The sequence below is a fragment of the Canis lupus genome, chromosome 11 (genome assembly GCF_011100685.1).
Source record: "Canis lupus familiaris isolate Mischka breed German Shepherd chromosome 11, alternate assembly UU_Cfam_GSD_1.0, whole genome shotgun sequence".
In the NCBI taxonomy this organism is placed as follows: Eukaryota; Metazoa; Chordata; class Mammalia; order Carnivora; family Canidae; genus Canis; species Canis lupus.
The window spans coordinates 37,826,745-37,854,425 of NC_049232.1; the positions used below are offsets into that span (position 1 = coordinate 37,826,745).

Consider the following 27,681-nt stretch of genomic DNA (forward strand, 5'->3'; position numbering starts at 1 on the left):
TCCAGGAATCTGAGAAAACTTCCAAAGACTCGTGAAGAGCAGATGCTATGCAGTGGACTGGGGACTAGCCTCAAGAGGAAACTTCAGCAGGAAGAGGAGTGAGGGAGGAAGCAAGGAGGATGGCGGGCTGGAAAGGTTAAGCAGGTGGTAGACTTGTGAGTTAAATGCCCCTTGTCTTTCTGTATTCTTCTCTCCTGCTTTCACTTCCAGGTGCCCCAATGGATCAGCCCTGCTGCCGAGCTCTGTACGACTTTGAACCTGAAAATGAAGGGGAGTTGGGTTTTAAAGAGGGTGATATCATCACACTCACTAACCAAATTGATGAGAACTGGTATGAGGGAATGCTTCATGGCCAGTCAGGCTTCTTCCCCATCAACTATGTGGAGATTCTGGTTGCCCTGCCCCATTAGGATGTTAGGCTGGCAGGCTTACCTCCTCTTGACCCAGATAGTTAAGTTTAACCACTGCTTTGGTAATGCTGCTTACAACACATCCCAAATGCAGGCCGCAGTGGTCCAAGTCATCAAGCCCCACCGAGTTATCTTTGGTTGACTTGTGTGATCCCACAAGAGTCATGGTGATGGGTGGTATCTTCTTAGGCTGGCGGGCATGGCATGTGCTTTTTAAACACCATCTGAGGCCAGCCAGTAGTCACTGAACTGTTTACACGGTTCTCAGGAGACTGTGGCTTCTTAGAATATGACCATGAGCCACATCACAGTAAAACCATGCTACTGAAGATATTATCTATCACCCAGGGGCCATCTCAAGGTCTCAGGTTCTCCATTTCAATAGGAGAAAGGTCCTGCTTTCCCATAGTCCCCTCCCAAATATGCAAGTCACAGAATTTTGGAAGAAAGCCTCCCTCACCAGCAACTTGTCTTCTGGTCTGAGTTGGTCCCTTGATACTATCGGTAGGAAAATGTTGAATGTGAATTGAAAATCTTTTCTGGAAAAAAGTCACCTTTCTTCCTCCCACTTATGCCTTTTCCTAAGGGACAGCCAGTTTTCTTCCCTCCCTGCTAATAAAGCCAGAGGGGGACTTCCGCTATATTTCTAAGTAAGACAGTTAGCAGTCAGCATATGGTAGGAGGGGCTGAAGAGAAGAGATTCTCCATTATGAGGAAATGGGAAAACATCTGGTTTCCAAGCTTGCATTTCCTGCTGCAGAGAATTCACATATGTAGTTAGGATATTTCTGAAGGTACAGGGAAGTGGGAACAAATACCTTCACTTCAGATTTATTTATGAATTACATGCTTCATGAGTCCATTTGGCACAGAGACACAAGGATAAAAACACAAGAAACCATTTTTCCACTAGTTCATAGACCAAGTTAACAGTAACTGTCTTTCCTTTCCACTTCCACCTTGTGTTCTTCGAACATCATTTATGCAGATTCTGCCCTCAATGAGGACCAAATAAAGATAATTTTTGTGCTTAGCAGTTTAAGATGTATGGCTGCATATGCAGAAGTTTTTCCCAACTCAGTCATTATTACTTTTCTTTCTGTCCTTTTATTCCATCTTCATGTTGTATGTACAGTGCTATGTGTAAGCTTATGAGTGGTTTTCTATTTTGGGGGTTGTCTTTCTTTTTCTTTTCTTTTTCTTTTTCTTTTCTTTTTCTTTTTCTTCTTTTTCTTTTTCTTTCTTTTTTTTGTATCAGTTCTGAAGTCTCATTAGGTATGCAGAGTTCTATTTATCTAGCTGTACAGATTCCTTCCGAGGTTTCATGTGCTGCTTCGGACGTGCCACCTGCGGTAGTGGGTCATGTGGAGTGAAAGGCAAATCTTACCGCTTAATGTATAAACCTCTTACCACAGGAAGCATCGCCGTTTCCAATAAATATTGCTGAAGACAGAACCAAAGGCTCTGGACCTTTATTTTGCGTCAGTTTTTTGGTGATCTCATTTCAGTCTCTGTTGCCTTCTGATGCAGCCAAACCAGACCTCGTTCCTACCTCAGATGTCCCTCTTTGTCACCAAGGGAAGTTTTGTTAGCAAGAAGGCAACTAGCCTGGACACCAGTAACTCCTTGGTAATCCTAGGAAGAGGGTGATTTGGGAGACAGGATAAAAGAGGTGGGAATGGAAGTCTTCTAGAAGTTACATGAGATATAATCAGTGGCGATATCAAAAGGATATAATGTTCAGAGGCATAAATAAAATATGCCATTTCAAACAGTCTTTTGTTATTTTTCATGATTAAAGAGAAAGAAATAGGGAAATATAGATTGGCCAAAGCTAGCATTCTTTTCTCTGTGTGTGGCGAGTGGAGAGGTGGGAGTGGGGATCCATGCCTATAGAATATGTTATTTCCTGAGCTTCTGAGAAAATAAACATGTTTTTTATGTATTGGGTACCCTTTGTGTTCTTCCATTCTGAGGCTAACAGTCCAGATGTTCTGATCTAACACGAACAGTTTTAATCTAATATACAAAGTTCTATATGTGAGCTGCTCTAACATGAAAATGATATTTTTGCCAGCTACATGAGTTAGATTATTACAGATAAATTCTTAACACCAGTTTTAAAAAGAAATTACTGGTGACATTGTAAATGGAGAAAATACAGAAAAAATTACAGATAAAATACTAGAATCTATAGTTAGTAGAGTTACTGAATGTAAGATCAACATTCAAAAGTTACTTTATATACCAGTAACAATTAGAAAAAAAAAGGAATTTGAGAAGTCATTTGCAAAAATTCAAACCGATAGGTATAAATCTAATAAGCATTATATAATATCTCTACATAGAAAATTATGAAACATGTTTGAGAAAAAAATAAAGACATTAATAAGTAAAGAGACATTCTGTGTTTATGGGTTGGAGAACCCAGCAATGTAGATGTTGTTTCTCCCTAAATGGACCTATAGATTTAGTGCAATTTCAACCCAAAATCTCAGGAAGTTTTTTTTGTAAGTGTGAAAATCAGCAAATGTCAAATGTACAGGGAAATGCAAAGGGATATTCTTGAAGAACAACAACAAAGTTGGAAGATTCTTTCTAGATATAAAACAAACTTAGAGTAATTGAAATAGTGTGATACTGCTGCCATGACAGGAAAAAAAGATGATCTGTCCAGAACAGTGAGTCCAGAAAGAGATGTGTGCATTCAACCATATTTGAACCACTCCATTGTTTATAATAAATGTTACATATTCAAATAGCACCGTACCTGTGTAATAGTAGTTCTATAAATTCAAAGGGAAACCAATACCAAGACCCTGCACCAAATAGAGTAATCTCATTATGAGTCAACATCAAATAAAGCAAAAATATCATGACTACAGTTTCCAGGTAGAACTTAATAATTATTTGAGGGAGTCTTGGAGAACATTAATAATATACTCACCAGGTTCAGAACTATGTGAATTCCTGGTTTTTATTGAAGGACAGGAAATAACCTTTTTACTTTACAAAAAGTTTAAATACTGAAATGAGCAGGCAGTTCAGTGGATCACCACTGGGGAAGTTGTACCCACCCCAAATCCTAAGACTAATCACAGAATAAACTGTCAGAAGTGGAGACAGAAGCAGGACTAAACTAAAATGAACTAAAATGGAAAACAAGTTCAGTGAGGCAATTGTCCTTATTTTATTTTTCCTATAGGTCTGACAGATCTTAGAAGAATGTCTCTTTGCTATAAATAAGTAGACAGAATGACATGACAAAGAATTGAAATTTCCTTAAGACCACATAGTATATAACAAATATCCTGAAATGTGCTGAGTCCTAGTCTGTGTAGGCTTAGTAGAGATTTAGGCAACCAGGATTATCCTGAGACTGTTTTCAAGACAGCTTCTCTCTAGTGGTCTGGATCAAACTATAGGGGCACTTTTAAGGCTTCTATTTTAAGACTGTCTTATTAGCCAAATTAAGAACTATGCAGACTGCCTTTCATCCCATGGAGATGGTGATGATGACATAAGAAGGATTTAATGCTGAACTAAGTGGCAGCCCAAGGCCTCTACTTGGAACTCTGGGTGATGGTGGGTGAAGAACTTGCAAGGCAACATGGAGAGGCGGCCACCCATCAATTCCTAGGCCCAGTTATTGGGTACCTGTTGTGAGCCCCCACATTAAAGGAGCTGTCAAGGAAAAGAACAAGGCTTGTTTGTTTGTTTTTACTTAAATTAATGAGTAAGTGAATGCTAGGAACCTAAAGGGCAGGCCATTGAATGTCACTCAGCTATCATGTATACCTAAGCCATGGTGGCCTTCCACTTGAGACAAGAAGAGGTGTGATTCTGGACAGGAGTGGAGCAGGTGGTCAGCCTTGGAAGCAGAAGAATGAAGAACAACATCAATGACAAGACCATTTTCTTGAAAAGGAACCCTGAATCTTTTTGTACCACCCTGTGTGACTACGTGCTGACATTCACCCAAGGCTAAGATTATGGTGACTTCCTTTGAACAAGAAATGAAAGTGTCTACAACAGGGAGTGGTGAATAAAGTTTAAATATCCAGAAAATGCAATGGTATTTGGAGGCTTCTTTGTAACCTGGGTTATTTTTTCCTCATGGCAAATGTAGTCTGAAACAAGGGTTTCATATACACAACTGTGTGTTGCCTGAAAAAAATGTTTGCAGCATTCACTAAATCAGGAATTTTTCTTTCTTTATATTCTAGGGAGGCTTTACCTGGCAGAGTTTATCCTGATTATAGGCTTTTAATGGCCTTTAGGCAGTAAAAATGTTCATATTTATACCTGTGTTTGAATTTCCTACCATTCTTTTCACACCAGGAAAGCAGGCACATTCAACATTTTTGTAAGATGATACTTGTAATTGAAGGGGGAGGAAATAGAAATGATCATTATTTATTACTCCCTATCAAGGACTTTGTTAAGCTATATACATATATATAAACATATATGTCTGATTTTGATTGAAGACTAAGGTTTTAAACCTTAAACTTCTAGCTCTTTGGGGTTGATATACTGGGAGAAAGCTCTGTAAATAGGATGGTGTTTACCCAAAGTAGTATCTGATATTTACTGGATTTAGAGCACAGAAAAGAAAAATAAGAATTTACCAACATTATGGATTATCTTAGCAAGACAAATAGCTGCTTGATGGTGAAATAAAGAAACTATAGGGTCATATAAGAGGCTTACTTTATAGAATTTGAGATGTAGGAGATAAAGCAGAAGATAGAAGCAACATTTTAAAAGCAACATTTTTCACACTTTATTTCCCTGCTAGTGTGTCAGTTTTCTTAAAATCCTTCCATGTGTGCCTGGTAAAAGAAATATCACATTCCTTTTTTTAAAAAACCAAGGTAAATATGGGTACTGTCCTGGCTCCCATCACAAGTGGCAGGCACTGCTCTCTCAGTTCTGTCTGTGGGGAAGGGCCTCTGATTCCGGACCTCTGGCATTACCCCTTGTTCATTTAAGTCACTTGACTACAAGAGAACAGGATATTTACTTATCTATACCACCTGTCCCGGATACAGTGATTGACTAGAGTTTCAGAAAAGCCTCAAGTTTAGCAGAAGCCTATCCGGTGATTCTTACATGTATCCTATCAAACCTCAGCCTCTAACAGGACTCAATGGAGGTAAAAAATCCAAAAGGTACCTACAGTCTCCTAAACTTGTAGATGATAAGAGTTGCCTGGGGCTGCTTACACAAATGGCACTTCCAGTTCTCATTCTAGCTATTCAGAATCAGACTGCCCAGAGAGGGGCCTAGGAAAGTGTATCTCCCACCAGAAAGGCTTAGAGAACAGTCTACTAAGGTGCTTCTAAAACTCACATGTATCAGAATCACCCGGAGCTCGTTAAAACAGATGCCAGTGCCCTCCCTGCCCACAGAGGTCTGGGATGGACCCCGGGAATTTTCATTTCTATTAAGTTCCTGGTTCCTGGATCACATTTGGAGTAGTACTGGTCCACTAGAACAAACTTAAGAAGAGCCAGCCACTTCCTGATATTTAGGCCTTTGGTATTGAGAATAATGACAAAACATAGATGCATTCATCAGTTCTTTTCCCCAGTGAAATTGTTCTTTGTGCTCATTCACTGAACAGAACTTTCTGTGGAGAAGGATGGCTGGGAAGTCCAGGCATTTTGCTGCAGACCTAAGAAGTCCCATTTCGTTTGTGTGAAAGTAGCTGCATAAACATGCCCTGGAGAGTCCGTGTCAGCTTTTTTCATAAGCTTCCCAAGTGGTTCTCAGATTCAGGCAAGTTTGGGGAGTGCTAGTCCCTGTAAAAATGTTTTAAATATGAAACCAGCCGTTTTTGTTTTTGTTTTTGTTTTTGTTTTTGTTTTGAGACATTCACATTTATCTGTTGTTAGGTAAATTTGATGTGTGCATTTCCCCTATCACTCACAGTGGTGTTGCAAATCCACATAAGCTGATCATAGAAAAGACACACTGGGTCTGAGTCTGCACTGACTTGGAATTCCCACCTTCTTCCTGGTCATTCTTTCATGATTTACTGCTCACTTCATGTCTTGTGAGGGAGTTGGAGAAAGGTATGTCTACCTTGAGACACAACTATCTCAGTTGGAATTAATGTCAGATCTCATGCTTTTCTTACTTAGATAGGTGAGTCACACATGTCAATCCCTATCAGAATGACCAAGAGATGCCACCTGGGTGTCTCAGTGGTTGAGCATCTGCCTTTGGTTCAGGTCATAGGGTGGTGGGATCCCATAGGTGGTGGCTCAGTGGTTGAGCATCTGCCCCACAGGGAGTCTGCTTCTCCCTCTGCCTATGTCTCTGCCTCTCTCTGTGTGTCTCTCATGAATAAATAAATAAAATCTTAAAAAAAAAAAAAAGAGGTGCATGATGAAATGCAGAGTCTTGTGTCCTGACACCAGAGATTCTGGTTCAGTTGTCTAGAGTGGGGCATCCTGCCCCACACCACTGTTGTTCTGCAGGCAGTCTTTGGGCCACATTCTAAGAAATCCCAGGTCAGACTTGGAACCCTTAGATTTGTGAGTGCCATGAAAGAGATTCAGTTAGTAGACATGGGTTGACGGCTAAGAAGGGAAGAGGAAGAATGAGCTTACTCTCACCTTGTAGTGCTAAGGAGTCCCAATGAAAAGAGTTGAAAATGCTGCAGAACACACAGATCAATTCCTGAGCAATAAGCACCTTTTCTCTTGCCTTCGTTTTTCTTTATAGGAACAGCAAGGGATCTGAATTTATTATGTAGGAAAGAGATGGGAGGTTGGACTTAACATACCCAGTCACAGAGATTTTGATGCCATCTGATTAGCATATGTTTTCTGTTCTTTTTTCCTTTGTTTCCTCCCCCAAAGTAGTTTCATGGGACCTAGATTGCCCTCTGCTGGCCAATAATAATAATAATAATAATTAAAATTAAAAAATTAAAAAAAAGTGATGTATATTTTAACCAGTTAAAAATCTGACAAATTTCTGATAGTTTTTTATCATTATGCATAAATAGAGCTTAAGTTCCCCTCTTTCCAATGGCATAATGCTTAAGCAACTGATCTTTTTTTCAGTCTTTTTTTTTTTTTTTCTCAAGATTTTATTTCTTCATGAGGGACAGAGAGAGAGAGAGAGGCAGAGACACAGGCAGAGGGAGAAGCAGGCTCCATGCAGGGAGCCTGATGTGGAACTCGATCCCGAGACCCCAGGATCACGCCCTGGGCTGAAGGCAGCACTGAACTGCTGAGCCACCCAGGCTGCCCGCAACTGATCTTTTAATGAGTGAGTCATCTGGGACATATCTGAGTCACACACATCACATTGATACCCAGTGAAATAATGTGTAGATGTTCTTCAGGAAGGGAATAGAGTTCTAGCTCTTCTAACAAAAAGCATGATTGGGAGATCACACGTCATAGTTACCCAGCTAGGACACGACTGACTGGCCATTTACAATGGCCACATACTTGTAGTATAGGAACAACACTATAGTCTCATGGCACCTTTCTGAGGCTAAAGGCTGGAAAGAAGTAGCATTTCACTTGGACAGTCACCTTCAAGAAATGCCATCTTTAGAGACAATAATTAAAGTTACAAAGTATAAATCATACTTGGATTTGTAAAGCAGCTTTACTGAAGCATGATTTACCTAAAGTATAAAATTTAAGACATTTTGGTTAAGTGGAAAAGCTAATAGTTTAATTGATAAATGGTACTGCATAATTGGCCACTGTCTGGAAAAAATATCCCATCTAACATGCTCACCTCTGTGAATCTTCTCACCTCTTCCTTAATATTATGCCAAGCAGCTTTGGCATCCCCATCTCGTTTACTCTAGGCTGTCATCACATCCAAGCTGCAAGGAGCTATCCCAGTGACATCTTGGAGTGGCTCTAGGTGTTGATGCTGAGTCACAGGAGGGTCCTCCTACGCCAACAAATGCTCCCCTTTTCCAGCCTTATATTTGCACACCTGTTTCAGCACTCCTGAGATCACTCCCACGAGTCTTCCCCTAATTCCTGCCAGTGCATGCTAGCCTCCTCTTTTCTCAGTGTGTAGACTGTTTCTCCCAGAGTAGGAGCTGCATTCTTCTGCTGTCAGTCTGCTGAGCTATGACACTGCTTATCAGCCCAGTGGGAGTGAGAAGCAGCAGGCAGCGCTCATGAAGCAGTAGTAGCCTCCGGTGACAGTCTGTGCAGGGTCTCCGAGCAGGGGAAGTGGAGAGAGGATTGACTGCTTTCAGATGGGATGACTTAGGGGGACCTGGAAGTTCAGGATTCTGAGCCTTGTCCATCGAGATGGCTCCACCCCAATTCTCTGGGCCCCACTTTTCCTGACTTTGACATAATGAAATTATCAAGACTGTTTATTTAATTTTCTGTGACTTTGCCTCCTTGATGGATTTTGAGCTTGATTTCCAGCACAGTATACCCTATAGCTGCAAGAGATACAGATCTCCTAAATGCTGCCCTGGAGTCTCTCTGGTTCTTACAGTTTATGGTTGGCAGACCTGGAGCTATCTTTTTTTTTTTTTCAGGATATTCAAAACAGTTGCCAAAGCCAGTGAATGTCACAATCCTCATAATTACCATTTCCCTATACTGCTCAAGTGCCACACTTCACCTGCACCTAATCCTAATCCTCAACAGATAAGAACTCATTGTGGTGCTCTGTCCCTCAATGACCACTGTAAACGGGGTCCTTGCCTTTGGACTTGTGGGTAATCAACTCCAAAATCCCATTCCGAAATTTCGTGTTCTAGGGCCATTTCCGGTACTAGCTTTCTTAGCCTGATACCAACAACAGGAAGAACCTGGGACAAAGACTTACGTGTAGGTAGGTTTTTTTTTGTTGTTTTTTGTTTGTTTGTTTGTTTTTTGTTGTTGTTGTTTTGTTTTGTTTTTGAGAACTGTGATCCCAATAAGCAGGAAATTAGGACAGAAAAGCAGAAGAAAACAGTGCAAAGGTATATTACCGAGGTGTCCTCCTGCTTGGCAACTAGTGCTTGAGCCTGCTGGAATCAGCCAATGAGAAATACTCATTTGGGGAATAAAAGAGGGAAATGCTTATCTACTGGCTCCTGTCCCCTACACTTCTGGGTTTTGCAGGGCCGGATGCAAAAGTGAGTTTACAGGAAGTGAGAGTCAGCCTTCACCAAAAGGTGAGTCTCTGTCCACTTGATCTGTGCAAAGCCAGCCAAAGCTTGCATGGAAGTAGATGCTGTGTTTTGGCTAGAATTAAGAAGTAGGACCAGGAGGATTTTGAAGTGGTGTGCACTATGCCCACCCTCACTCCCTAAGTAGCTTCTGCTCAATCCATTTCTTATCTCTTCTGAGATCTTGCAACTGTTATTATATTCAAGGGATATTTATCACATCACGATAAGCCTCGTACCTGGAGGCAGTGTATTCCTGCTCACATCTTGTGAACCCAGGCCAGGTTCTTAAGCATCCCTCACCCCCTTTGCAGAGGCAAAGCTTCTTCCTAAGTAGCTTCTTCACCTGACTTGGACAGTCCTTAGATGAGGCTAAGGATTATATATAACCCTAGTTTTGTTCAAAATGGCATTACCCATACTGATATTGTTTCCATTAATCTTGTTTTGTATGACATCCTGGAGGAGAACTGGAACATTTCTGTCTCATGCTGTCATTCTTATACTGGAATTCTGACACTGATTCTTTTAATCACAAGGCAATGGAAATGTCAGGTCCTTGAGTGAGAGAGGAGTCTAAAGGTTGCACTCTCTCCAGGTTACTTCCACATGGGGCCAAACACTATACAGACTCAAATGGTGTCAATTTTAGCCCCTGCTGAAGGCAGGATGTTTCTGTTGTTTCCCTAGTCCTGTCTCCAAAGCTGGAGGTGGCTTACCCAGTGAGGACTGAAGACTGAGAAGAGCTCTGTCTACACACACAGCCCAGCCTCTGTGGTGGCCACAAGGCAAGCATTCCCTGGATGAGGGAGGACCTGTTCTGACACATTATTTTCCCTCAGGGCAGAAAATCTCAGCTCATGGTGGTATCTTATTGCAGCTCTTATCTCATTTGTGGCAGATCTCTCCCTGTGCTTTTATAAAAACATAGAACCAAGCAAGCACAATTTCTAACCAAAGAGGGACATTTTAACACTTTGTTCCTTGCATTACTGTATATGAGTGGCTGTTTCCTAGGAAAAGACTCAAGTGCTTCAAGTATCTTGTTTAAAAATCCATTGCAATAGTGTTAATCTCTCCTGCTTTGCAGGAAGAAGGATTTTCCAAGTGTTTCCCGTAGCCACTGACATATATGACTGCAGTCAATCCATGCAACAAACCCAAGAGAAAGGCAGTGGTAGTCTTACATATAAAAGAACTGAGGCTCAGAATTCTAACTCAAGTTTTTCTGTATCTAAAACTCAGTCTCTCCTAGCACCATGCACACAGCTTTTCAAATAACTGGTATTTTGTGGATGAGGGACACAAGTTTCCAAGTCCAAAGCACATGACTGTCCCCCCACACCGCTTACTAGCTTCATTATGTTGAATAGATTTCTTAAATACCTCGTGCCTCAGTTTCTTTGTTTGTAACATGAGCATATAATATTACCTACTTCATCGGTGTGATAGATGGTTGAGGACTGAATGAATTTATATAGTGAAGTATTTTTTTTTCATAGTGAAGTATTTAAAATAGTGTTTAGCATGGAGCACCTGGTGGCTCAGTCGGTTAAGCCTCTGTCTGCCTTCTGTTCAGTTTGTGCTCTCAGGGTCCTGGGATGGAGCCCCATGTTGGGCTCCCTGCTCAGAGGGGAACCTGCTTCTCTCTCTCCTTCTGCCCCTTCCTCCCACCGCTTGTGGTTGCACTCTCTCTCTCAAATAAATAAAATCTTTTAAAAAATTAAAAAAAGTGCTTGAGAGTGGGCATACCATATAGTTTAAAAAAATCAAACCAAAGTTCTCAGATTCTAGGACTAGAATCAGTTCTTCTGACTTTTTCTCCAAAGTCTTCCTCTATGAAACATTTCTGAAATGGTAAAGTTGATGGGAAAATGAATTGTATTTTCCAAATGCTCTATGCATCTCTTTTTATAACATGAAACAGTGACATTTGGTTATTTGAAGACTGCATCAAATTTAGAATAATTCAAATGCATTCACTAAGAGACTATTTATTGTTCGTGCCAGAGAGAGAGCAGGAGATCATAAGGTTGGAGCCAACGGGGCTTTAAAGAATGGAGGTGGCAAGGTTGGGGAGATCAGATACGTGAAGGCTGAGCGGGCAGGACAAGACATGTTCTGTGAGGCTTTGGAATGGTTATAGCTCATGCTTGTTCTACACAATTATAGTAGTAAAATGCTTGATTGCAAATGACAGTAACCTAATATGTACTAAAACAAAAACAAAAAAAGAATTAATTTGTACATGTAATTGGTAAGTTCAAGGACACACTTCAGGCACGACTAGATCTAGGAGCTCAAGCAATGTCATTGGGGTTTATCACTTTCTCTCTATCTTAAATTTCTCAGCTCTTATTTCTACTCCTATTTAAATGTTGGCTTTATTCTATCCTGCCATGGAAAACTCTTGGCACATTGTGGGAAGATGATTGCTGACAGAGCCAAGTATTTATCCTTCCAGGAAGAGGGGTCCTTTCTTTCCAGTATCTAAGTAGAAAAATCCAATAGAAGAACTCTGGCCTTACTTGGATCTTGTCCACTGTTAGACCAGTCACTGTGGTCTAATGACTATGATTAGGTGGATAGAGTCCCATGAGTGTCCTAGCCACAGTCCTTGCCATCCCTTGTGGAGTGGGAGAGGCAAGGCTCTGCATCGGAGATTAAACAATTCTCCAACTGAGGAAAATGCCGGCCAAATAAAATCCCATAGTTTTTTTAAGTACTATAATGAACTTATGGATCTAAACATATTTAATGTTTCAGCCATTAAAGTTATCCTTACTGATACTCAAATTGCCCCCATTTTAGCCAGTTGGAATCCCATCAGCTTGGCTTCTGAGTCCTTTTGGTGCAACTCTAGGATTCTCTGCTAGCATCCTTGCTTTCTGGTAAGTAATGTACAGGCTCATCCAGTAGGTTCCTTGCCCCAGCACTGAAATTGGCCATTGCTTTTAAGGAATCCTGGTTCCTTTGAGCAGGAGATAGAATATCAACACTACAGCCTAGGTGGCTGGGAGTTATTTTATCTTCTGAATTAACAAGAATGCCAAGTTATTCAATTACAATTTACATAAGTAATATGTAGGCTCTAATAATTACTGATTATGTGAAAAGACTCTACAGATTTTTATAAATTTTGTAGGCTATATTAGTTAGGGTTCTCCAGAGAAACAGAACCCAATAGTTTATCTATCCATCCATTCATATTTATATATATAAATAATATAAAATATATGTATATATAAATACAATTATATATATATATATATATATTTTTTTTTTTTTATGAGGAATTAGCTTATGTGATTATGGAGGCTGAGAAGTCCCACAATCTACTGTCTGCAAGCTGGAGACCTAGGAAAGTCAGTGATGCAGTTCTAGTCTAAATCTGAAGGACTCAAAACCAGGAAAACTGATATTGTAGATCCCTGTCCAAGGAAAGGAGAAGACTGATGTCCCAGCTTGAGCAGATAGGCAGGAAGGAGGTGAATCCTACTTCCTCTGCTTTTTGTTCTATTCAGGCCCTCAGTGGATTAGATGATGCCCATCCACAGTGGGGAGGGTAGGCTACTATAAAGAATCCACAGATTCAAATGTTGCTCTCATCCAGAAACACCCTTGCATACACACCAGAAATAATGTTTAATCTGGTCGGGTGGCCCAGGCAAGTTGACACATAAAATTGACATCATAGAGGGTATGTTTGACAATATGAGTATGTTCACATAGTTTTGTGGAATGCCCCCTAATGATCTAAGGAAGGTCCTCGGGGACTTCTTCAAAACACAGGCCGTTATCCTACAAGAGGGCTGAAGTTGAGGTAATGATGAGAGACCTATGGGGCTGCTGAATTGGTGGGACATGTTAAATGAACAGAGAAATTGAACCATGCTTTCAAATATAAGCCTAGAATTGAAATCATTGGGCCTGATGCTCAGTATTCAGGCATTGATTGGTATGAGCAAGCTGTTTCTCAGATGGGCAGCCCTATGTAGTAGGCCTCAGGAGGACTGGCACTTAGGATTTATTGATTTAACAATGGTTCAACATTCACTCAAGTAATTTGGGATGCCAGCTGGTGGGAAACTGTCACACAAGCTGAAAAGACCCTATCATCTGGTCTGTATGGTTATTGTGTAGGTGAGCTATACAGGAAGCTAAATTTTAATCTCAGTGTGCTTAATCTGAGTTCAGTCAGTTATTGATTGTAAATTCAGATTCACCATACTGTGATGACCTGATGCAATAATTTCCACCTTAGGGCCATTCCTACCAGGAGGTCGAAATACACCTTTGTGCTGGCCAAGTTCTCTTTTCCCTGGACATTGCAAGAGATTGTTCAAGTTGTACAAAGAGCAAGACTCGTCTTTATTAAATGATCACACCCCCTCCTCCCGTTTTCTCTTAAAGATATGACATTTTATGTGCTTTCTAATGCAGGTCAACTAGAGGACTCTGGAATCTTTAGCTGGGGAATCCTAGGTCTGGCACTAAGGATTTGTCCAATCTTATCACAGTTTCATTAAGTTGGCAGAAGGGACGGGCAACTTGGATCATGGCTCCACCCTCATGATCTAATGACATCCCCTAGGCCCCCCACCTCCTAATATTATTACATTGAAAGTTGGGATTTCAGCCTATAATTTTGGTGGGGGACACAAACATTCAATCCATAATAATGCCCATTTTACAGCTTAGGAAACTGAGACCCAGACAGATTAAGTTAATTGAATGAATATTATGTGCCAGAAACTGTGCTAAGCATTTTACTTGGATTATTTTCCATACTTCCTCATGATGACCTGATGGTTTAAGACCTATTGGTAATCCCCATTTTTTTGTATGAGAAATCTGAGGCCTAGAGATTTGACAGACCGTGCAACAGTGAATAGCAGAGTTAGACTTTGAACCACAGAGAGTTCAACTCTTTTTGAAGGGCCTTTTTTCCTTGGGCTTGATTAGCCTCTTGCAGCTTATCTCCCACGTAGCATTATTATAAGCTGTAAGTTGTGTTTGGGAGGAGAGGACATCATCTTTAAGAAGCCATATAAAAAAATGGCTTCAGGAGAAAGAAAGGAAGAATGGCACCTGTTCTGCCTTTGCCCCTGGCCCAGGCAGTGTCCTCAGCTCCCTCTGTGGCTGGGAGCTCTTCCGAGGGAGGCTGAGAGGGCCACGCGGAGAACCCCAGTTCTAGGTTCAAGCCTCATGGGTGGTTTCCATGCAACAAATCCTTTCAAAACCCATTACCTAGAAAGGCTGCACTGCTTCTTGCTTCTGAAAGCCTACTATTATTCCAGTAGCAATTTGTAACTGAGTATGTTTTTAAAAGAAGTCTTCTTTTCTCCTCCTCCTCCTCCTCTTCTTCTTCTTTCTTCTTTCTTCTTTCTTCTTTCTTCTTTCTTCTTTCTTCTTCTTCTTCTTCTTCTTCTTCTTCTTCTTCTTCTTCTTCTTCTTCTTCTTCTTCTTTCTTCTTTCTTCTTTCTTCTTTCTTCTTTCTTCTTTCTATCTCTTTCTTCTTTCTTCTTCTTCTTCCTTAGTGTTAAGGCATCTATAAATTAGGGGAGCCCAAACTGAGCATCAGGGAGGCATTGTGGAAAGACCACTGATGGAAGTCTCCATCAGATGGAAGGACCCCACATGTCACTTCTTTTTTCTTTGATCTTGGTTTCCTCATCCAAAATGATGTGTTAGGCTAGACCAGAGTTCCCGTCAGAACCTCTGGCTGTGGTCCTGAGATCACCTATAGCTACTCTATGGGTGAGAGGCAGCGCTGAGGGTGGCTTACTGAGACGTAGGTCAGTGCCCTTCAAGTATTCCTTTGATGCTTCCAAACCACAACTTCCATTCTTTTGTAACCATTTCTTTCACTGGGAGGCTCATGCTGGCTGGTTCTCCCCATCTTTATTGTTCCTTTCTGCCATTCACCACCCACCTCAGTCACTGATGATGTTCAGAGGTAGCTCAGAGACTTCCTTGCCACAATGTCATTGTCATCCTCATTACCTTCACTGTCTGCATAATACCTAGTCAACTTCCTAGGCTCTTGATCTCTGGTATTTTCACCTCCACAACCACCACTCAGACTGCAGTAGCTTGTCTCTGCCTCCATTCCATGGTCCCTCGCTCTAACCAACCTCTAGCCAATACCCTTTGTTTTCCTGACGTATCTCTGGCAGCTTCCCATCCTATCCTGCCCCACAATTCATCCACTTGTGCGTTTTCTTCTTTCCTGTCCTAAATTTGCCAACCATGCTGGAGAAAATCACACAGTAATATGGATGTGTGCCATAACAATGTGTTTTCTAACTCAAGCCAAGGACTTAATGTTGCCCAGCAATACTTCTGTGTTCTCCTCCCCTTCCTCATGCCAGCTGTTTTGGACTCGTATGACAATCCTTAGTGCACCTGTCCCTCCCCTATGCCATCTCAATCACTTTCAGTAGATGCCCTCTCCTGTACGCTGGAAAATTCCTAAATTCCAGTCCTCCCCCCACCTGCCAACTTGGAAATTTCCTGTGAAAGAGATTTTCTCCTCTTGTGAAGGATTCATTTCTCCACTTGAAAGTTGGATTCTATCCCCTGTGACAGAATAACTTCCTGTGGTATTAATTTGTGCTTGTTTTATGTTGCTTCCCTATCCCCACTCCCACCACTCTACCTTAGAGATATTTTATGGTCAGGTGAAAAAAAGAGGTTGCAGAAGGTCCTGTTCTCTGCAGATACCCAAGTTTATTGAAAGGAGGAAGGTAGAGAAGGTTATATCCTGTAAAGGCAGGAAAAGGGGAGACTCATTTTCTGCATATCCAAAGGAGTGCAGAGATGGAGAGGAGAGAGAAATCCCTGCCAGTAATGGGGACTCAGTGGCACTATGTGGGGAATGTTGGGTTGTCTATGTGATAAATCTAAGAATGTTGACCACTGGCCTCTGGGCTCCAAGTCTACTTCAAAGCACATTGAGCCCCGTAGTCCTGAAGTGTGAGCATCTCTGTGCTCTCTGCTAACCGCTGTCATTAACCAGAGAGGCCATCCAGATGTTTTGATGCTGTACTAGGACCCTTGCATGATTTGAGGGAGGTGAGAGAGCCCCAGTATTGACTGGGGTTGAATTTTTTGCCAAAGGGTTAATTTGCTAAGGATCTATGAACTGAGTTGGTTTGCAAGTTTATGCCTCAACTCCCCTCTCAGACCTCAAAGACCTCACTCCCTCAATTATTGCCTCTCTCCCCTCTCTCATACCTCTGCTGCACCTCCTCTGCTGCTTCCTTTCCCTCAACATGTTAGCACATTCAAACGTCCCTCATCTTGAGAAGATTCCCTTCCCTGGTCCCCATGCCTTCCCTAACTATCTTTCCAACTCTGTCCTTCTTTTCATAGGCACCTTCTTGAAATAAAGGTCTACTTGGATCAGATCCATTTCATTCCTTCCACTATGCTGACTCTGGCTTCTTCACTCAGCACTCTATGGAACCACTCTGGCTAAGGTTACCAACGGTATCCTTTTTTGACCCTATTTCCACTTGCATCCTCTGTAGTAGGAAGTTGCCTTCTGGAACCTTCCTGTTTCTTTGTCATTTGTAACACTTCATTCTCTTTGCTTTCTTCCTTTGGTGTTGCCTAGAATCAGTGTAACTTTTCTTCCTATCTGTCTTAGAATGTTGGTCATCACAAGGCCCTTCCCTGATTCTCTTACCTCCCATGCTCTATATATGCTCCAAAAAGAGTGACCACTTCTATAGCCATGGCTTCAATGACCATGTCCACGTGGATATGTCAAAAATATTTATCTTAAATCCAGATTTTTCTGAGCTTCAGATATAAAATTCAGTGGATTCCTGGACTCTACTTTGCTCCTCAGACCTAGAGAATTAATCACTTTCATCCCATCCTTGATATGTTCCTTCTCCTAAATTCTATATACCAAAGAGTGACCTATCCATCTATTTTATTTTCCAAGCCCCAAAGTTGGAATTCATTCTTGACTCCTTCCTTCATCTCATCTAGCTCCCCCAATGAATGATCATATCCTGTTCATTTTATTTTCTAAATATTTTTTAATACCTCCCTTATATTTCATTCCTAGCAGCTCAGAGATTAGACCCTAATCTCTGCCTCCTTTTCCCATTCACACTTAAACTTTTGCAAGTATTTCAATTGGCCTTCTGGCCCCTTATCTTATTCTCTCCTATTAATTATTTGCTTGTTATCAGTGTGATCTTTCTGAAATGCAAATTTTATTGTGTTACAGCCTTCCTAACACCTTCCACTATTCCTTAAGTCACAGAATAGGGTTATATCAATGAGCATACTTTGGGTATAAATAGCAGGGTATGTAACTAAGAATGGCTTAAGTCATAAAGGTTATTTTTTTTCCTTTCATAATAAGTCCAGAGATGTGTGGTCCTAGGGGTGGTTTAACAGCTCTGTAATGTCATCCTTACTGCTAGTGATATCACCATTCGTAACCACTAGATGGCTGCTACAGCTCTGACAATCACACTTTTAGAAGACAACTTCAACACACAGATTGAGAGCCCCGTGCTCTCTTCCTGAGTGTCTCCTATTTTATCATGAAATGAATGATATATTCCAGTACATGATCCCTTTCATCTCATTGGCCAGGATTGGGTCACATGGCCATGTCTGACCATTAGAGAAGTTAGAAATGTCAGCATCTGGTACTTTCTACCAGCAAAGGAAAACAGACGAGGTTGGCTGGTAAGTAGATAACCAATAGTAACTGTCACAGCTTTCAACTCCTGGAGTCCTTAAATATGTTCTCTTTTACCTTTATACCTCTGTACATGTGGCTCCATCATCTGGAATATAACTCTGCATGTTCACACTACCCCCTTCATCTGGCTAATTCCCACCCCTTTACAAACTTCAGTTTAGGAATCACCCCACACCCCTGCATGATGGATTATATGCACATCTTGTCTTCCAGATTACATTTACTTTACCTTGTTGTAATTCCAAATTTTGGTTCCTCCTAGTAATCTGCAAGCCCCTGGAAACAGTGACTGAACAGACTTTCCCTCTATTATAGCCACAGTCCATTTTCTTTGATAAGACAGAAATATTTTTTAATAACCTCATTTATGAATTTAAATATAAAGCTGCTACCTCTATGATTTTTCACCCCCTCCCCCATGGTTTTGTTAGCTGCCAGTAGCCAGTAGAGGGCACCCTGGCCTTTGACTAAAGTTCTCTTTTGTGATCCTTGGATTCCTTTAGAATTAAGCTTGCAAAAAAAAAAAAAAAAAAAAAAAAAAAAAGAATTAAGCTTGCTTTTTTTTAATTTTTTTTATTTTTATTTTCCCCCAAAGAGGGACTGATTTTGAGTTTCTTGATCAAAAGACTGAAATCATGCATTAGTCATCTAAACCTACATTTTATTTGCAGAATAAAATGGGCATATAGCCCATATGTCTAGGACATTCAGAGTTAGGACATACCTTCACTTACCTTCTGAAGTTTATTGCCAAAATGATGCACATTCTAAATTCCCCTCCTTAGGCAGAGTTGACACAGCTGTTGAGTTCTTGACAGTAGCTGAAGTGGTCTGAAGAGCATAATATGGTGTCTTGAAAATGTACTAACCATTCACCAGATCCAAAGGCTGCTCCAGGCCCTCACTTTGTGGGAAATCGCTTAGGCTGGGTTAACCTACAGTGATTTTGATAAGTTGCAAGAGTAAAGGTAAATGTTATTTCAGGACTGGGGCAGGGGTGGGATGGGTCTAGGTTAGGAAGTGAGAATAGTGTATCTTCATTCAGTCAGTCAGTTTTTCCTAATATTTGAGAAACTTAATAAATATTTGAGAAACTACCATGTGCCTGACATTATTTCAGTCGCCGGGATATAGCAGTAAATGAAATAGATTAAGCCCTTCACCTCAGGGAGTTTACATTCCAGGAAGGGAGATAAACAAATAAACAAATGCATAACAAAATATCAGGGAAAAAATCTCATGGAAAAAAATCAAATAAGCATGCTAAAGGGTTAGAAAGAGGGAGAAGGTGCTATTTAGGTATATGCCATGGAGGAAAGAACATTCTAGACAGACGATTCAGCAAGTGCCACCACCCCAGTGCAGGAGAGTGCCTGATGTATGCAAGGGATTGAAGAAGCCAAAGGGGCTGGGACAGGGTTTCAAAGGGAAGGTGGTAGGAGATAGGTCTGAAAAGCAGCAGGGAGGGGCAAGGAGGTTTGGGACAGTTGAGAATTTCTCAGAGTGATGAGAAACCATGGGAGCAGAGAGACCAGCCAGGAAGTTATTGCAGAGTCCAGGACAGAGGGTCAGTGGCTGGACCATGGTGACAGTGGCAGAGGTGGCATGCAGTGGTCAAATTAGGAAGTATTTGAAAGATTTTAAAGATAAAGTTTCTGGGATTGACAATGGATTGATTCCATAAAGGGTGTATATAAGAGAGAGAGTGTTTGGTCAAATCCAGGGTCTCATTTTTCTCTTTCTTTTTTGAGGATGCAGTTTAAACCAAGGTCAAACCAGTCATCTACCTTCAACTCTTCTAACTCTTTAACAGCAAGCTTAGCACCAGACAACTGTTGTTTATGCAACTGTTAACAGTGAGGACCTCTGATTTCAGATAACAAGACCATGGCATGGGGACTTCCTTCATTGTTCTATAATTGATGGCAGTCTTTTGGTCAGGTTTGGATAATCTGTAAGATGTAACACTAGAGGTCTTACCTTGAATGCCTCTGTTCACACCCTGCCCCCCCAAAACACACTCTTTTTTACTCTTTTATCTGGAATGCAGCATTTCAGTTTGTTAGCTGAAGCAAGCCACTTTGGAAAGGTTCATCCCTATAACCCAAGAAAGAGCATTTTCTATCCCCTCCTAGAAAGTACACTGGAATCTCAGTATGGCATTGTCATGATCTCAAGACAGGTTGGCAGAAAGCCTTGGTCAGGACTGACTATACTTTTGGGTCCTGTGCCTGTAATTCAGGGAGCTGCCACCAAGTGGCGCCCACAACGTCTAACAGGGTGGGCCTCCTCAGGCACCTGTAACACAGGAATAGAAAGGGCAAAATACAGTCTCTCAATCTCTTTCAATCTCTCTCTCTCTCTCTCTCTCTCTCTCTCTCCTCCCCCCCCAAAGAACTTGCAGTTTATAGAAATGAACCTCATTAAAAACTATACTCAATAACTTGGAAAAAATAATAGCATAGTAACTCACAATGAAAATACCTGTCTTTTATACGCTTCCCAATCTCTCCTCTGCTGCTCACTGCCTGTTTTAGATCCCTCCTGCTCAAGCCTCCCCTATTCTCACCAGAGCCTCCCAAATGCATCCCTGCCACTCGCCAGCCATAGCCATTTATTTTTTTACCCCACAGTGATCTCTCCAAATTATAAGTTTGATCAAGTCACTTCCTCCCTAAAAATGTTGCTCCCCTTGTCTATAAAATAAACCCTGGGCTTTTAAGTCCTTCCTAATCTGGACCAAATTTACCTGTACCTTTGCATCTTCTCCTACCCCATCGTTTTGACTCTGTTCTATTGATACTGGCCACCCTTGGAGTTCCTTTAGTAAGATTAGTGTAAATTCAAGCCTTTGATTTTCTCTGTACTGTTCCTTTGCCTTGAATGCTCTTTTCTTTTTCCCTGAAAACTCCATATTGATCTTCCAGTGCTTGGCTCAAAGCACCTCCTCTGGAAGACTTTACACAGCTAGCTCCCTCCCGACAGATCCTCTCAGTGCTGTCATAGCAATTTTTAAAACCTCATGTGACTTTATTACAGTGCAGAAGCTAACAACCAAAGTCAGTATTTGTTAGGAGATTTCTGTGTGCAAGGGACTCCATGAAACCCTTTTCCCTGACAATAAAATGAATATATGTCTCCCATATGAGACCGCTTGAGCATCAAGTTTTGTTTACATCCTGTAACCTCTCAGTCTTTAGTAATATATCAGAGATGCTTATAGTAGATATAGTATATATAATATATAGTAGATGCTTACAAGGTGTCCATTCATAAGAGACCCAAAGAGATTTTGGTTTTGACCTTGTTGGTTCTCAAGCACCTCCTGATAATTGTAAGAATATTGGTAAGATTTTATATGAGTCACTATTAAAATTCTGAAAAGACTAAAATATGCCCCTTTGCACTGGGATGAGGTTCGGGGGAGCCTCATTCCCCATCGGCTACACCACAATTTACCGCAAAGGGAAAACCAACTCACTCCTCGCTCATATTAAGAGCATTTCCAGTTTCTTGGCATTGATTTTAGATCTAACATGTTTTGGATAAGAAGATGAAATGTAATCGAGTTACTCAGTGTGTTGTGAGGGCATATTTGCATGTATGCTAAATAAATAGCTCAATTATTTTCCCTTCTCTTTCTCCCTTGTGCAATTTAAAATGTTTTAAGGAGTTCAGGTATAAAAATAGAGTACAAGTAAAAAAGTTTTTCTTCACTCTGAAAAGTTGCAAGGGATGCTAGGAGTTTTTATTCAGTTTGTTGGAATTAAGAATGTCACAAATATAGGGAATTATGTGGATTCAGCTTTCTTTTTAAGCTTCTTTGGACCCAGAAGGATCAAACATCTGCAAACACCTGCTTTTTCTTGTAACTGCAGGGGAAAGTAGCTAATCTAAATTCCTACCATGGGAACTCTAGGATGTGAAGGAATATTTTTTCCATGATGAGAAAAAGTTAAAAAAAAAAAAAGGAGATATTTACATGACAGGCTGATTGATAAATGTGTAGTCAAGCCCTTAGAAACCTGGATTAAGACTCTTAAACGGGGCCGCCTGGGTGGCTCAGCAGTTGAGCATCTGTCTTTGGCTCAGGGTGTGATCCTCAGTCCTGGGCTGAGTCCTGCACCGGGCTCCCTGCAGGAAGCCTGCTTCTCCCTCTGCTTTTGTCTCTGCCTCTCTCTCTTTGTCTCTCATGAATAAATACATAAAATCTTTTTTTAAAAGACTCTTAAACAATGTAGGGAGACCAAAATTAATGCCTGTGAAAGGGTGGGAAACATTTACCCTTCTTCTGTTCTAGGTTCTTTGGCTGGTCTAATCATGAAATTGATATAAGATTAACTGATATAAGAAAAACAAGTACATTTCATAGCCTAGGAGCCACATCAAACTATGACAGTGGTAGTAGTCCAGGAATACAAAAGGAAAGGCCTTTTGAGAGGACTTGTTTGGAAAACAAAAGTTGCCCTGTTATGCAAGATTATCTCTGGCAATAGCGCTCTTCCTGGTGCAGGCCCCTTTTCCAAAGTAAATTGAGGAGTTGAGTGGGAAGTAAAGAATTTTCCTTGGATCTGCTAGATTTTGGTTGCCTTTAGCTCAAAATAATGCTCAAGCCAAAATGACAGATTTTGGGGTGACAAATTCTGCTCCACATCACCTGCCTCTGGGATGAGTGCCTCGATATGCAGAGAACCATAGCAGTATAGCCTAGCACAGGGCCAGAGGGGAATGTTTAGTATAAAACTAGGCCATACCATTCAAATGTCCTCCAAACAGAATCCAGGAATCTTGGACCTAAATTTCTCAAGACAGGAGACTAAAAATACTAGCAGGCCATGTTCCTGTCCAGGAGCCTAACAAGGAGCCACAAATATCCAAGTGAAATGAAGCTTTTCCCATCAATTCCAGAATCTGTAGAATCCATCCAGCTACCAAAGGAAGCCGCTATTGGGCAAGCAAAGAGTACCCCTAGTGGTGGTGGGAGCTCCTCAGAGGCCACTGCAGGGGAAGTGAAACATATGACCAACCTGGGAAGAGAAAAACTTCAGGAGACTTGGATTTCCACTCATTTTACTGGATGTCCAAGGGAAGCTGCAGTTAGGTTCCTCATTTAGGGATTAAGGAAGCATAAGAAATGTAGAAAAACACAAAACACTGAAAAAAATCATCTTTAAGGTGTACAGCCCAGCCATTATCAATAGACATGACGGGGTTCATAGCGACTAAGCTGGTGTGTGTGTGCACTGAGGGGAAGTGTAGCTAAGCTTTTCACTATAGTTCTTGCTATGGTGTCCTATAATTTATTGTCTGCACGTCTGTCTCTCTTGACAGACTATGAACTATTTGGGAGAAAGAAGCAAACATTATTTTTGTACCTCTAGAACCTAACCAAGAATTTAGACTGGTGGTTGATTAACAAATCTTAGTGAGGAGCATCTGGGTGGCAGAGTCGGTTAAGCACCCAACTCTTGGTTTCTGCTCCAGTTGGGATCTCTGGGTTGTGTCTGTGATCAGTGACGAGTCTGCTTGAGATTATTTGCCTCTGTTCCTCTCCCCACTTGCATATTCTCTATCAAATAAATAAAATCTTAATAAATAAAATCTTAAAACAAAAACCAAAAAAATCTTGAATGAATCAATGAGTGCATGAATGAGGACATGGTTTGGCTCTCTCTGCCCCTGAAGTCTGACTCCACATGCAGCTTTTGTTGCCAACGTGGGTCTTTGAGCTCTCCAAGCAAAGAAATTCACTGGGGCCAAACGGGAATTTCAGGGAAGACTTTTATGCTCCAGGACCAGGAAGATAGCACAAAAGAAAGGGTCCTTCAGGCTGACTCCCCAGGCAAATGCCAGAGAAAGTTTTAAAAGAAGCTAAAGCAGGAAAGGAGTAACTTCTAGGTATATAGGGGCAAGGAGAGACACAGAAAGTTGTGCATGCAAATACAGTAGACAGTATGCTTCATCATGCATGGCATGTCTCCTTAGCATGTTGAATCTCCATCCTGGGTGTGATTTTTAATAATATAATGGAGGAAAAGGTCAGTGCTGGGTTCCACCTTGGCACAGACTGGTTTGTCTGGGTCTTAGCATCTTTGTAGTCAAGTTTCTCCTTTGGTAAGCATTCTACTTCTGCATTCCTGCAAGATAGGCTATTCTAGGGGCATAGGGTTTCTGCTGTCAAAGAATGAGGGGTTTCATGGTCAGGGCTGAAGGGACCAGAGTTCAGTCACTGCTGTATCTCAGTTCTAAAAAGTATTTCTGTAAAAGCTGAGAACGTTTACCACTAGCAGAGTCTTTTACACTTTAAAGATGCAGGATTGAAAAACAATTGCTTATCTGTGCAGGTGGAGCTGGAAAAGACTGATTTATGATTGACAGGTCCTTTTGATGGGCAGAAGACAAAGACTTTTTTGACATGTGCCTTCAGATCCTTTCTGAAGGCAGCCCAGCCTCCTACGATGGAAGGACCAAAGCACCACTCACCTCTAATTCAACATTTTTATACAACAGTTCATGTGATTTTCAGGCTCTGGGAATGGAAGTGCCAAAGGTTGCTGAGGAGGAATGCATGTATGGCAACCCTGCAACAGCTTCCCTTGTGGAACCATGCATATCTATATGAAGTTCAGTATAGGTTAAGTAGGTTAACAATATATTTTTATTTTGTTTTTGTTTGTTTGCCTTGCTTTATTATAAGCTTGTTATCAACATTATTATCATCATCACCATCATCACTACCATCAAAACACAGGTGAGGGCAATTTAGGTTTCAAATAAGCAAAACATAAATTCAGGCAAGCCTATAAGCCTATTCAAGAACAGTTAGTAGAGGTAGTTTACACTCTTGAACCCAATCTCTGTGAGGATAGACATCAAATGGAGAGCTTGGGAGAGGTATCTTTTCATGATGAACATCTTTGTCTTTCATGAAGAACTCGGACACAACTAGCCCTATGGATCAGCTATGGAGACTCCCTGAATGGGACCTCTGTTAGCAAAAAACCCACTCTTGTTTCTGGGATAATTATAAATTAGTTGACAAGTTTCTGTGATTCCCAAATGATGAGAACATTTTATCATGCTGCAGTTATTTTAGCCTGTGCTAGGGTAGAATTGTTTCCGTCCACAGCTGGTTTTCAGCACTTCACAATTCCCTACTCTGCTAAATTGCTTTAAAAGTAATTAGATTTGAATGATTTAATTATGGTCATTACGATTTCTGTAAGGTTTGCAAGTCTCTAACATTTAAGCTTCTACAAGGCATTGTGACACTTGCATCTCATAGAAGGGGATGAATAGGTATCTGGGTGGCCCAGGGAGCTTAGAACCTGTCTTACCCCAGCCTCTTTCCTCTGGAACAAGAAGGAGAACAGGATGAATAGAGGCAGAGGGCCTGCTGGGGCCTAACCTGTTTTCTGAGTTGGCCAGCTTGCAGACTCAGATGGTTTCTCTCACCTGGAGTGTGCTGGCCTAAAGTTCAGCTCCCAGCAGAAGGGAGACATCCTGGGTTCCATTTTTTTCTTCAGTCCAAGGCAAGCCCAAGGAAGTGTCCCCAAAACAGAAGGGGCCAAATGCTGCAGGCAGCTTTGTAAGTAGGAGGTTATTGTTTACCTGAAGGAGCCTGTTGAGTCAGATCACCAGGCCACCAGTGTGATGGAGCTAATAGCAACAAAAAAGGAAGCATATGCTGCCACCAGAAAACAATACCCCAAAACTATGGCTTCCTATAAAGCCTTTTCATAAGAATCATATTGTCCCTGGATTTATTCTTCTGTAAACAGAAAAATGATGTGTATCATTAAATCAGTTCTGTCCAAAGTTAGTGTTATATTAATGGTAGACCTTATAGTCTTTGGACTAAATCTGCTTTGTAGGAATCAAATAATTATATGGAAACATTCAAATGCTGTCTCAGTTATTGAAGCAGTGAACATGTGTTAAACATGTTTTTTTTTTTTTTTTTTTTTTTTTTTTTTTTTTTTTTTTTTTTTTTTTTTTTTTTTTTTTTTTTTTTTTACTGTGGCTGTGCAAATCTGGCTAGTTATTGTAAACACCTGGGGAGCTTTCAGTTGGGCCCTTAGAAATCTGTATTTTTCAAAGTTAGCAGGTCTTTGCTGTGACTATGTCATGCTGCCTCTGTAAATAGGTGTTTTGTTTATGTTCCTAATTTAAGCACTTTTCTCTGTGTTTTTCTTCTAAATCCCAACTATTCTTTAGGTCCAGTTCATGTCTCTTATATCTGATGAGACCTTCTCTGAGTACCTGATTGAGCAAAGTGCTCTATTATCTGAATACTTACAGAATCAATTTCCCGTCTTCCACCATTCATCATCCTTTGAGGTCTGTAAATCTGGTTCCCTCAGATCTGGGGACAATCAAGTGTAAAACTCTTTAAGATCTCCAAGAGATTAATGGCCATACAAATAGATGTTCAATATACATTTACTACTTTTTTAAAAAACAGAATTCTAAACCTAAATTGATTGTTAAACACTTCAGCTTTGAGCTTACTTAGAAATTTGCTAAGGAGAACATGAAATTACTGTGAAATTAGTGGTCTAAGTGGCAGTGGTGGGGATTCTTTTACAAAAGAAGCTTTCTAAGCCTCAGGCTGGGTAACACTAAAAGGGATTGGAGGCCCTTTCTGTGCAGATCTCAAAGGTAAGCCAGGCTTTAGGGTAGCTAAATAGATTAAGGGGCTGAATGAGAAGGTCCATATTTAGATTCTTACATGAAGTAGTGCAGTACAGGCAGTCTTCCCTTGCATGGCTCCAATATGCATAAATTTCAGTTACCAAAATTTACTTAAATAACACCAGTCCTGAAAAAATATTTAAAAATTACCACAGTGTACTAAGTAATTGCAAAATAATTTACCATTCTGTCCAGGTGACAAATAACTATGTAAATAACATGCACATCATGATCAGTAACCAATCATGTCATGTATTTCAAAGTCTGCCAATGATTTGTCAATACACACCTGGTTTTCAGTTTGCACAGGCAGCAAAGCATAGAGTTATGTTGCTTCTTCATCTCCCTGTGATAAACCCACATGACATTTTATAAAAATGGATAATTAAGAGGGATTTGACCCCCAAAAATGAAAGGGCAACAAAGAAATAAAAAATGATAACCCTAGCAGTGAAATTTGAATCCAACACAAATGGAGCCACAGAAGGATTATTGACTGTGGGAAGATTGACACCGCTGAGAGATATTAAATGGGCAGCTGGAAGAACTTAAGAAAGATGAAATTATGGATCTAAATTAAGAAAAGTGTTTGTGATGTAAAGGATGAAAATACCCCCAGAGGAAATGGCAATATCTGGTAAAAAAAATTTCACATTAAAGGAGCTCTCAGAAATATTTCACAG

General features: G+C 40.8%; 1 protein-coding gene and 1 long non-coding RNA gene across 3 annotated transcripts in view; one reads left to right on the plus strand and one right to left on the minus strand.

Moving 5' to 3' along the window:
- The window catches only part of SH3GL2 (SH3 domain containing GRB2 like 2, endophilin A1), a 218,945-nt gene extending 212,799 nt beyond the window's left edge, over nucleotides 1–6,146 (plus strand). Inside the window, exon 9 of one of the 2 annotated variants that reach the window (XM_038552481.1) lies at nucleotides 6,040–6,146. In XM_038552481.1, coding sequence (XP_038408409.1) covers nucleotides 6,040–6,131 — 92 coding nt within the window. In that variant the 3' untranslated portion in view covers nucleotides 6,132–6,146. Of the gene's footprint in view, nucleotides 1–210; nucleotides 1,866–6,039 lie in introns of those variants that run through there. The other variant, XM_038552480.1, reaches the window with a different exon arrangement.
- Nucleotides 6,147–19,047: 12,901 nt separating this feature from the next.
- LOC119874043 lies at nucleotides 19,048–27,118 on the minus strand. Its single transcript, XR_005366401.1, has 3 exons — nucleotides 27,036–27,118; nucleotides 26,604–26,669; nucleotides 19,048–19,239 (listed from the first exon to the last, which is right to left on the minus strand). It is a non-coding gene; the product is annotated as an uncharacterized LOC119874043 (long non-coding RNA).
- Between the last annotated feature and the right edge of the window lie 563 nt (nucleotides 27,119–27,681).